This window comes from Galeopterus variegatus, unplaced genomic scaffold (assembly GCF_000696425.1).
Source record: "Galeopterus variegatus unplaced genomic scaffold, G_variegatus-3.0.2 Scaffold903, whole genome shotgun sequence".
NCBI classification, from domain to species: Eukaryota; Metazoa; Chordata; class Mammalia; order Dermoptera; family Cynocephalidae; genus Galeopterus; species Galeopterus variegatus.
The window spans coordinates 34,133-46,966 of record NW_007727014.1 but is presented as its reverse complement, the minus strand read 5'-3'; the positions used below and the strand labels follow the sequence as shown (position 1 = coordinate 46,966).

The following is a 12,834-nucleotide window of genomic DNA, read 5'->3' as shown; positions in this document are numbered from 1 at the left end:
ACACACACACTCTGGACATCTCTCATAGTCCACAAGGGTCATTTTAACCAGCCAGATGCTACCCATTTACCAAGCTGAAAGAGCGCAGTTCCCTGCTTGCAGCCCCTGTCCTTTGTGATTGCGACTGCTGGCTCCATTCTGTAATTGAATCAGATGATTTAGATATATCTGTGTTTACTGATGCAATGGATATGTTTTTCTTGGCCAGGCCCAGTACATTATTTGTGTTCTTGACAGGGTGAGCTGCCACTGAATTTTTCCCGGCTGTATTTTGATACTCAGGATCTGGTTGTGCAAATCTCATTTGCATCTTTCTCATCCATTGTATGGGAACTTCCCTGAGAATATCTCGTCAAGATTTACTAGTATTATTTTTAAAACATGTAAAAATTAGTATCACTTAGTTTCAGAGAATTTGTTTTAATAAATAAGAATTGGAATTAATTAAAAATACTCTTGTACTAATCTTTTTCTTTTGTATGTATAAGGTATCATGATAAGGTCATTTTCTAATGTACTATATGTCTGGCATAGTAAAGTTTGCAAACTGAGAAAGGTCACATGTTGCTTTTCAAGAACAACTCTTCAGGATCCTTAATAAAGTCCCAGAATAGGAGCCAAAAATAAATACACAAAAATATGAAACCCTGGGCAGAATAGATTCTCTCTTTTTGTAAGGTAAGATGAATATATTGGGTTAAAATGAGTAAAGTATGAGTTCTTTTTCATGAAGGTAATGAAGGAAGAGTAGATATTAGGAAGACTTCAGGAAAGATTTTCCTTTTTCGATCACTGCTTTTCAGATCTTATCACACAATCCAGGACTCCATTTCCCAGAAAACTGTATCTGCCTGAGGGGACATTAGTTATGGAGCAATGTAGAGCTTTCTAAGACCCATTTCTTCACTTAAAGCTTATCTGCTCTCAAAGCTTCCTTTGGTACCAGTATAGAGCATTTAATAAAGGGTCGTATTTCTTCTTTTGCAAGTGATAATACATCTCTTACTAATATTCTTAAGCCATATTTTCAATAGATTTTATAACATCAAGCATATTTTCTCATGTGATACTCACCATGAGAAAAGTCTTAGAATAGCCCATTTTCAGATGCGAAACAGATTCTAAGAGAGATAACTGATTTGTCCAAGCCCTTCTGCTTCTAAATGGTAAGGCTTAGAGTCAAATCTTGGTCTTTTTGCTCCAAAGTTGAATGATTTAAAAATAAAAATTAAAGGGAAATTTGCAGAGCAGTTTATTATATTTTTATGCAACTTGTTAATCAAACATGTGATCATAGAATTTGAAAGCTAGAGATCAACCAAGTCTCCTTATTTTTCAGACCTCAGTTAAGATGTTATCTCTTTAGAAAGATCTTCTCTAATAACTCTAATTCAGCAGCTTGTTGGTCTACAATTTGCTATCACCATTTATGATTTTGGTTTTTGGTTGTGGAATTTGTTTTTACTCATCTCCATTAGACTGTAAAGTTACTGAAGACATGAACTGTGTTTACCGTATTCACTATCGTAGCCCCAGCATTTAGAATAGCTATAGGCACATGGTAGGCATTCAAATAAATATTTTTGGAAGCAATTGCTTGAGATTCAGAAACTTAATCTAATTCTTCCAGGACCAAATATGGATGTTTTCAGTGGCCAACCCATTACAGCCCAGGAATCCTGTTTCCTGTTGTGCTGCCTCAGGCTACACGTAGGTGCCCGCCATGCCTAATTCCAATTTTTCTAATTGTATTGAACGACTCCTCAAAGTATCCTCCATTTTGTTCACAATGACTCCTCAAGGTATCCTCCAAGGCAGAGAAGGCTTGCTCCTGAGTCTTCTACATTCAAAGTCAGATTTCAAAAAACAGAGTTGTCAGGGACAAATGTTCTTTTCTTGTGAGCAGAAATGAAAGTGCATTTTTGGTTGGTTTTTTGATTTTGTTGTTGTGGTGCTGGTTGTTTTGCTTTGGTTCAGTTTGGCACTATTTGGCTTACCTTTCTCTTGAAAAGTCTACATCCTGTGGACAAGAATCTAAGCCCTCCAGGGTCTGTCAAGAGCTACTGCACGGTCTTCTGGGATCATATTTATGGGCACATGTGTCTGTAACTCAGCCACTCTCCATTATCTGTAGTGTCAGGAGAATAGCAGTATAATCATTCTGCCATTGTCTGGTTATGTTTTTCATTCCTGGCATATTGCTGGTACCCCACTTATCCCAGACACATACTCAGTTAATTCATATGTGTCACCAGATTGATATCAACTGTGGAAATCTGAGCAAAATGCATACTTGATGCAGTTGTCCTGATGCCAGGCAATCTGTGGTCATTTTTGGTTTTGGTCAATACATGAAGAGTTCTAGAGTCTCTTAATTTGAGGAAATTGATTAAATTAAGGAAGTATGAATGGAGAGAGTTACTAACAGCTGGACCTCTCCAAATAGGATTTTTTATGGTATGGTTTTAACATAAGGCTATTTTGAGTTATGGTTTTCATTTGACATGCTTCATCTATCTTTCTGGCAATTCTGGTTTACACTCCTTAGACTGGTGAATAATCTAAATGTCAACAGTGAGTCTGAACTTCTGTGAGTAACTCATGTGTCATGTAATCTATATGACATAGCACTGCATCACACCTACAGCAGCATATTGTGAGAATTCTGTAGTTAATTATATACGCCACTGTCAATAATGAGAAGAAAGGAGTTTAAGTGCCGAAGAACCAACCAAAACCTCCACCCAAAAGCAAATCCAAAGTGAGGAAGGTACTATGAGCTCAGATTCTTTTAAAATTTAGAGACAAAATTTATCTTCAAATACTAATCCTGTGGAAGAAAGAACACTGACTAGGTCTCAGATACCTTCTCAACCACTTTACGTATATTATTTATAATCTTCTCATTTTAAAGATGGAAAACTTAGTCTCTAAGAGAGTCAGTGACTTGCCCAGTTTCTCGGACTAAGTTACAGTAAAGGATTTTATTTCCAGACTCAGTTGGATACTCTGATGCTCCTATGTCATGTCATTGTGAGGTTAGGTTTGCAGTTAGAAGCCACTGGTAAGGCAGGCCTGTAGCCAGCAGCCCTGCAACTTAATGTGTGAGCTATACAGCCAGCTCTAAAACAGCCTCTGTGAGCCTCCCATAACCCCAACAAACCTATACATCGTGGGGTACACTGATGTTCAAAGCATCCCTTCATCTCTTTTAGTTATGGTAGCTAATAACAGGAAAAACAAAATATAGAAAAACTATAACTATCTTTTTTTAATAGGATAAAATTACTTAAGACTACTGTTTTCATCTTTTGTAGTTTATAAAAATATGTTTAAATCTCCAACCTGTGGCAGATACTTCTCAATTTGCAGGTGCATATTCTAGCATGGGGATTACCAAAATACCAAATGGGTAACATATATGTTTTCAGAGAAAAAAAAGAGTAGATCTGTGTAACCCAGAGTTTTACTTTATTTATCTGATAGGCCCCAGAGTTTATTTTGAAAACTGCCAGACTAATGGGCTGTCCCAGCCCTGAGAAACTGCTAATCCAGAAGCAATGATTCTCAAGGCAGGTTTTGAAGCACCTCGTCTTTTATTTCAAGGGATATGTGAAAGTCAATAGTTGATGAAATCGATATAATTTTAAGTACAATATATGCCACATTGTATTTTTAAAGGGCTAGAGTAGTAATCTCAAAAAAACAAGCTATGGCAGATTTTTGTATTTACAAAAATTTTGGAAATTTTAGTTATTCAGGATTTAAAACAACCCAAGAGATGTTATAGACTGAAAATGAAAATCAGTTCTTAAAGAATCATGATCAATACTTATGGTTGTGAAAAGAAAATAGAACATTTGGGTAGTGGTTTCCTTGTTCTGTGTAATTGCTTTCAAGTCAAACATGAAGGTCCTGAAGCATGTCTTGCTTTCCACTAGTCAGGAGAGGACACTAGACTGGATGGTCCATGGGTCTAATCCATGGTAAGATTTCTAATTTTAAAAAATACATTAAGTTGTAGAGCTTCTGGCTGTGAAATGTTTCAAGGGAAATCTTAGTCACCTCTTTAGAATCATAGTAATATTCTTTGTCCTTACGATTGGCTCTGGAAGCTTATGGTTAAATATTAGCCGTTATGCCTGCACAGAAAGAGTTGTATGGAAAAATAAAAGAGTAAACAAATGTACCTTGATTTTTCTCATTTGCTGTGGTGATTTTTGTCATCCATTGAAAAGGCCTCTACTTTAATTATCAGGCCAGCACCCAAAATCTGCCAAAGTACCTTTTTTGGGGTCTCTCTTTATTAGCAGACAAATTAAAAGGGAGGGATCAAGTACATAAAATGAAATTGTGATGATCCAGGAGCAGTCGCAGGTCTTCCTGTGTTTCTCACCAGAAGGAAAGGCCTCTATCAATAATAATGAGCTTGAAAATTTTAATTATCAAAAAATATTTAGTGTCTCTAAACCTGACACATTATGATGAGTGTATGGCTTTGAAATTTAATCTATTTATGAGACATTTGGACATACAATATATGGAATGTACTTATACTAAAAAAAAAAGTGTAGTTTATCTGAATTTCAAATTTAACTGGGTGTCCTGAGTTTTTATTTGCTAAGTCTGGCAGCTCTATATATGTGGAAACATGTATGGAAACACACACACACACATATATAGCTTAAAAATGCATAGTGATATCAGTCTTTAGGTATAAATAGTTATGGTGGCTTTTGTCTAATTGTATCACTGCAGCAACTTTTAGAGATAATGGAATGTTAGATCATGAGAAATTTCTATACACATTCTCAAGGGAATTACATTAGGTCTAGGAAAGGTCAAAGTTTTAGTGTTCCAATAATGTGTGTCATATCTCCTCTTGAAAAGTTTTTATAAAATCTAAGAAATATGGACAGCAGCAAAGGCGATAGATAGGTAGGAGAAATACCTAATGGTTTGGGGGGCTGTTCAAGACCTAGTCTCAAGTTCTAGAGCAGTTGTATTCAAATTATTTTGATTTATTTCAGCTCTACATGTGAAATCACTGATAGTTTGGCCCTACTTTGCCTTTTAATATGTCACTTGAGCAGATACTTGTCCCTTAACCAGCAAGTGGAATTCATTCTATTTTGCTTCATCATAGATGCCAATATTTTGTTGCAGAATTATAGTAGAGATATTCAGCTTGCTTTTCATTAGATACTTATTTATAATGAATTACTACGTCATTGGGTTAAGAAGAGAATCACTCAATTCTAATATATTTAGAAGGGTTTCTTTCTGATTGGGCCCATGGATAGTGAGAATGACCTCACTATGTTCCCTGATAGACCAGAGGTTTTCTCCAGATACAGTATGGCAGAACCTGTTTGCTAGGATGACCCATCATAGAACTGTAGTCTCTGGTTGAATAGATGTTAATGGTCCATAGCATGTGCATTAGTTTCTCTTTTACCCTGTTACCAATTCACTCAGTTCAACTTAACTTGCTCCTCAAATAAGAAAAGCATGTCGGGGCCGGCCCAGTGGCGCACTGGATAGTGCGCCGCTTAGGAGGCGCGGCAGCGCTGCCGCCCGAGGGTTCGGATCCCACATACAGACCAGCTCCTGCTCACTGGCTGAGCGAGGCGTGGGAGCAACACCGAGGTTTGCAATCCCATTGCCGGTCCCTGGTCCGGTACGGGGGCAACACTGAGGGTTGCGATCCGTTGCCGGACACGGAAAAAAACAAAAAACAAAAATTTTAAAAAAAAAAAAAAAAAAAAAAAAAAAAAAAAAAAAAAAAAAAAAAAAAAAAAAAGAAAAGCATGTCGTTAAAGAAAATGGACATCAAGTTTCAAATGAATGAACTTACAGGGAACGACAGAAAGGAGGAAAGAGATGAAGAGCACATTATTAGATCATCTAAAATGTTAAAAATTGTGGAAATTGTAAGTTTCAAAAAGGGTTTTAGAGAAAGTACACTATATCCCTGTTCTGTTTTTTTTTTTTTCTTTTAAGATCAGATTTGCAAAGCGAGTGGTATTTAGGAGTCAAAGTCCTTCACTTCTTCACTTCTTTGTATCTTCATTTCTTCCCATGCAAAATAGGGATATGGAAGAAGCAATTTTTTTAAGTCAAAAGGACCTTGGAAATTAGTCATTTTACAGCTAAAGAAACTGTGCCCACAGCTAATGAAACTGAACCCTAAGAAGTTAATTCATCTTACCCAAGATTACACGTTTGGTTAGTGCCAGAGCTGAGACAGAGACAGGCTGTCCTTACTTCATTTCTCTCTAACTTGTGCCCCTGCAGTTTCAACTTCTCTCTGCCACTACTAGCATTCTGTGATTTCAGGAGGATTTTCAGCCCCTCCGCTTTCCTGATGCCTGGGAATTCTTATTAAGTTATGACTAACAAAGTATAAAATATGAGTCAAAAGTTAGTCCCTAATAAAATCATTGTGACTTTAATGACTCTGGCAGTTGTTTCATTCTGCAAAAACAGGAAGATGCCACACAATAAGGCGCCTGTCTCACAGCTGGGCTCCTGCGTGGACGGCCACCCACAGGGGTAATGATTGGGGCTGTCTTCCTCTCTGTGGCACCTTTTTTTCCCCCCCCCCGTCCTTACGGATTTTCTCCTATTGACTTCATCCTGAGGTTATCAGTGAGAGGAAAATGTTTGTTTTATCTAGTCTTCAATAGGCTAAAGAAATTTTTCATCACTTAGGACTTACTCCTAAGTGATTTCCAGGTCACTCTTAAAAAGCTTAGATTAGTTTTAAAAGTAGCTTTTTCATGTGCTGGATAATAGCTTCAGTATTATTACTCTTCTCAATTGTTTTATTATTGAAAACATAAAACCCCCCCAATTTTAGATTTGGGAAGACTATGAAATAATTCTAGTCCACTGTGCTGGATAATAGCTTCAGTATTATTACTCTTCTCAATTGTTTTATTATTGAAAACATAAACCCCCCCCAATTTTAGATTTGGGAAGACTATGAAATAATTCTAGTCCACTCCTTCTGTGTGATTAGTGTAACTAAGAACTCATTACCAGATATTACCTAGCTTGCCTGTGGATCTATGCACAAAGCTCAAAATAGTCCTCTGATGAGAAATATAGAAATATGAAGCGTTTCACCACTTCAGAAGAAACCGGCTCAGAAAAAATAATCTGTATGTAGCATTGAAACTAAAGAAAAATTGAAGCCATCAAGCAAAATGTTCATATCACAAGTAATTGAATTTCAGCTTTTGCTATATATTCTCTGTTTTTTAAATAACTTCCTACTATTAAAGGAAGTTTATTCAAAAAAATTACAGATGATTTTATAGGAAAGGTATATTCTAGGCAAATAATAAATTATTTTTATAGAAAAGTATATTTTCTTCTCTTTTCAAAAAATAAGTGCAATTTCTAGCAGTGTTTATGAATCTAGTGTTGGGCATTGAAGGAATTTGTGTTTCTAAGAGTTCATTCACAAACTTTGCTTGTCTGTGTTGAAAAAGGGCTTTGGCCATTTCCTCTGGGGACATTATTTCTAGGTAGGCTCTAACAGGGTTTTCTTGTGAAGGTAGATTCTTACAGGAAAGTAGAATCCATGTCCATTAGACAGTAGAGACACATTTATCATTGAAATACTGTGCTCCTGTTTGCGTGTTTCTCTACTGCATTTGATAAAGTGGATAATGTTCATTCCCTCTCAATTCTGTAACTCCTTGGGACATAGTTTCATTCTGAAGCTATTTTACCTTCTTATCTGGACTAAACATCTAATGTGATAAATAGACAGGGAGACTTCAAAAATCTTAGACTATAAGACTCTGAGGGATGATAAATACTTCTCTTCCTTTGCTGGTGACTTATTCTTATGGACTGAAGCATTTCTAATTTGGGTTGTTTTTCTCAGTAGTGTAGAGGGGGTTTTGTTTTCTGGGAAGTATTGGTTGCTGATAAATAACATGTCCCAACTGTAGACGGCTGCCACTAAATTTATGATAGAATATGAAAAGATAGGGCTGAGAGGCAGACATCCTAAAATCTTGCATCATTTTCATTTTCCATATGGGAGGTGAAGTGACTTCACAAGACTGTTAGCGTGAGCTGAGAAGGAGAGTCAAGATTCATCTAGTGCGTCATGGCTGCCTCTGGCTCACCAGAAACAACTCTCACATGGGAGTCAGATGCTGAGAGCCCAACTCAGCCGAGCTCCTCCACTGTCTCCTCAACCTTAACCTTGAAGGTGATTCATATCCACTCCATTCCTTGATGTGTCTCATCACACAGGCCAACACTAATCTTACTAATTGGACTCTACATTACTAGAATGTAGAAGATACCCCCATCTGCTCCTTGAAAGCCATGTCTGCCTTCCTTAGTTTGTACAGAGCCCAACAGAAGAGTGCCCTTCATAAGTGCTTTTTGATGAGAGCAATGATTGTCTTAGTCATTGTGGTTGGGCCCTCCCTTACTGAGGAGGAAAACCATCGGTTGTTGCTAAGCAACATTTAAAGGACTGGGTCGGTTTCTGACACCAAATGACCTCCATTTGTGTACTTCATCATGTTGTGTGTTTTATGGTTGCCTTAAGATGGCTTTGTTTTTTCTGGTGTCATTGCCGTGCCCATAGCCAAATGCTCATAGGAGAAATCGTTTAGGCACTGGAAGGAGGGAGGGGGATATTCATCTGTTAATTCTTGAGTACACTGACCACTTCTGTAAGCCATGCAAGAAAGGTGAGGAGTTTGGTTTATTCTCAGCCCTGTAGCTGAGAGACTTCCCTGCTCCCACATTGGGACCAATTGACAATGTATCCCACAGGGTTCTGTAACCATGGGAGTCTACAGAAAGAAAATAAGGAGAAAACTCTTTCCTCTTCTAGCGTTTTATGATTCAATTTCTACCTGCTCCTCTGTTTTGAACTGAGTGGCCAATATGGTTAATAAGAACTGGCTCCACCCTCTCTAGACTGTTAACTCTTGTGGTTAACCAGGGCGCCCTAATATATCTGACTATTTCTACTAGAATGAAAGCTGACTAGAAGCGTGAAAAGAGTTTTTGTTTCTTCATTTGTTTTTTTCACTACTGTGTCTTCACTGCTTTTCCTGGCCATTTTAAGTATTCGATCTGACTATTTCTACTAGAATGAAAGCTGACTAGAAGCGTGAAAAGAGTTTTTGTTTCTTCGTTTGTTTTTTTCACTACTGTGTCTTCACTGCTTTTCCTGGCCATTTTAAGTATTCAATAAATATTTGTCGAATGTATGATAAAATGGCATTATTGTACTAGTACAAACCTGATCGACTCCAAAATATTCCCAAGTATTTCAGAATGAACCAAATGAACCAAATGACTATGATTGGATGTTACATTTGGCTAAGCCTAGTGCGGAGAAAATTATGGAAGGAATCATGTCTCTAAGCTTCTTACAAAATATTTTTACAATGGTCCAAGTAAATAAAGTGTGCTTCTTTGCCAAAATTCAGTTGATCAATCAGAGCACATAAACCTGTCCTTTCCAGCTTCTACGTCTTCAATGTAAATGCCTGTCTTTTGAGGACTAAAAACGAGAGGCCATTGTGACTCAGCAGTTATGTGTTAAAAAATAAATAACTTAGGATTTATGCAATTCACCTGGAGTTCAAAATCGCTCAGAGGTTCAATAAGTAAAACACCCTAGCTTTTGATTGATTCAGTGATCCTTGGTTACTGTTACTAACATATTGTATCATGGGAAAACACACGTACACAAGCAGGTTACCCAGAAAGAGGGTGATTGTGCCTCTTTGAGGACAGTGGATAGTGTAGTGAGCCAGCAAGCAGCAATATTGACTTGCACTGGCTTCACCTCAAAAGGCCAGGTCTCCTGGGCATAGGCAATGGTATGACTCCAGGCTTGGGTGCTTGAAGTGAAGCTATGTCAGGTGCAGGATGCTCATTTGAAAGGGGAATGCCTCACAAGAAAGAGATCCTATTACAAGTTGGGGCTGTTGCCATTGTGCTTTGCTATTTCTTCAACATGCTGTACATGTACTCCTGGGAGAGAGAGGAGTAGGCTGGGCCTGGGTAGGGAATTCCAATGCAGTAGGACTCTAGTCTTAGACTTTCCTCTTGCCTGTGCTATAATGCTGACAACAAGAAGAGAGAGAAAGAGAAAGAGAGAGAAGCCTATGGGAAAGGAATGACTTTCTCAGCATGCCCTGGGTTGCTAAAATAAAGTAAAACTTAATTTAACTCCTATTTCTAAGATGAATTAGAAGAATTAGAAAATGTAACCCCAAAATACCAAACAAGCATAGCCACTCATGACCCCCAATAATTCACCATCCATTCAGCAAATGGTATCTTTTATTTCTTAACATGCTCTAGATCCTAAATCGAAAGGTTAAATGAGTTTAATTCATTTGTCAAATGCAATCTAATGTGAATATTAATGAGCTGATGAAGGGCAGAAAATTGCATGCTGCATATGAAGTACTTCTCAAATGAAATAAATTAATTTCATTCCATTTATTTCATTGTGAAAGAAAGCTAAATACATCGGCACACTGTTGGTGGGCAAATAACCCTCCAAAAATCTACTTTAAAAAATTAATCTATATTAAAGCCTAGTCTGAAAACACAGTTCTAATCTTTCTCAGTTTTTTTCTTCACATGTTCAGAAAGTAAATTAATCAAATGCACCATCGCTTTGAAACAATGAGAGTGGCTGAGCTTTGTGCAGCAGCTGCATCTGCAGAGTGCTGGTCTGCAGTGGAAAGAGAGGGTTAAGGAACACCTAGTTGAAATGGGGGAGGGTACCGACTTCAGAATTACTTAAATATTCATGGGGTTTCCTCCATTTTAATCTCCTTTTTGAAAGATGGCTGTGTTTCCCAGTCTGGCATCTCCTCAGGAAAGAATTTCTCCTTCCTTGCAGAGTTCAGCTGAGCAGAACTAACCTAGAGTGGAAACCCCTTCGGCCACCAGGACAATTCATAATTCATAAGTGCTTCAAACCATCCAGCTGAATACATTTGGACAGGCTCTTGCTCCTTCGTGCAATTACTCTCTTCATTACTCTCTTCTGCCAGGAAATAACAGGGAGCATAGGCTTCTTGCAGGAATGGAGTGCGAAGATGGGCTTTGTTTGGATCGGGAAATGCCATAAATTTTGGAGGCTTTGTCTTTTCTAAGTTTTGATTATTTTACCACTGGATCTGCAGGGCTTTCCTGATCCTTTCGGGATTGCTCTCTCAGAACTGTGAATTCTTTCAGAGGGATTTGTGGATTGTGGCAAGGAGAGCTATCCAAAATGCCTGAGGCAAACTATTTGTTATCTGTATCTTGGGGTTACATCAAGGTGGGTTAATTTGATTGTGTTATTTGTTTTTGATAGAATGTGAAACATTTACATCTGTATGTTTTCTGTGGAGTGGGAGACATCTGTATTGATTTGTGTTCCTTTAACTCACTGGGGCTTCTTATTGTGAAATAAGGGCATGTTATACTACATTGTATTTAAATATACAGTGCTGTATTTTAATCCTGTTCTTCTTATTCAACTCCATTTTTAAAGGACTCTTCTTTTTTATTTCATTTTCTCTTAAACTTTCACACAAATTATATTTTAATTTCTGATAAATATATTTTTTAAAGTAGTTACATTTTCAGGTGAAATTATCTTGACCTCTATTAAAATTCCTTTTCTTGTGTTTACAACTTCAAAATAAATCAGATGTTAATTCTAAGAAATCCTAAGAAAACCTTTGTTCCTAAGGTGACATTGGAATAATTTCAAATTAAGGGAGTATTATATTTTGGAGAAACAGTATCATTTATCTAATGGTATCTGCTCATGCAATCTCATGGTTCCTAGGCAGTAAAGTTGGAAGCATTTAAAGTGATAATTTGCTCTTTTTTAGGTGGTTAATACAATTTTGTTTTTCGTAAACAGTTCAAAAGAATGCTGAACCGGGAGCTGACACACCTCTCAGAGATGAGCCGATCAGGGAACCAGGTGTCGGAATACATTTCAAATACTTTCTTAGGTAAGACATTAACTGGTAAAAACTTGTCCTGTAACTGAGGTTTTTCAGCATTAATTTCTGCAACCCATGAAGTATATCCCAATGTGAATTTATAATGGGATTAAGTCATAGAAAAATGAATGCATATAAAATAAGAACTAGGGCAGTCTTTGAGGAGGAAAAATGAGCAGGAAGATGATGTTTAAAAAAAAAAAGAAAGAATGAAAATACACATCAAAAATCAAAGACAAAACGTTATCATGGGTTGACTATATGGACCTCAGGTCACCCCTTCTCTAGCTGCTCAATTTCATCTCTTCCAGGACCTCTAAAGTAGGGAGAATGGGCAGGGGGAGATCCAATCACCGAAACCCTAGAGACAGGTCCATTGGATCCTCTGACATGGTATTCTTTAAATTCTTCCAATAACTGGACTTTGAGCAAAAGGCTTCCTCTAAGGTGCTTTGTACGGGATATGGTTCAGGAAAAATTCTATAGTGATTGGGTCCATGAGAATAAGCTTTGAAAATAATTTGATTATTGCTTTGATAAGTTATTTCTTAAAGATAAGTGGGGGAGGGATTTTCATATCTCTGAAAGATTTTGTCTTCTGCATGCAGCACCATTATCTTCTCAATCTGATCCTTTATCTGTTATTCTCTGTTGTTACATTGCTGGTATTTAACACATGACACTGACCGAGAAGGTTTGCGTGAATGATCCTCAACTACTGTCCTGCATCCTGGTTGATTATTAGGGATTTCTGATCTCAGGGTTAAGGGCAATTCTATTGTAGATTGAACATATTTGGACTATTTCGATTTAATAAGGCCCA

General features: G+C 37.3%; 1 protein-coding gene across 3 annotated transcripts in view; it reads left to right on the top strand.

Moving 5' to 3' along the window:
* PDE4B (phosphodiesterase 4B, cAMP-specific) overlaps positions 1 to 12,834 on the top strand; it is a 446,683-nt gene that overhangs the window by 413,255 nt on the left and 20,594 nt on the right. For 2 of the 3 annotated variants that reach the window (XM_008573326.1, XM_008573327.1), the window contains one exon: positions 11,927 to 12,020. In XM_008573326.1, coding sequence (XP_008571548.1) covers positions 11,927 to 12,020 — 94 coding nt within the window. Of the gene's footprint in view, positions 1 to 10,861; positions 11,333 to 11,926; positions 12,021 to 12,834 lie in introns of those variants that run through there. The other variant, XM_008573328.1, reaches the window with a different exon arrangement.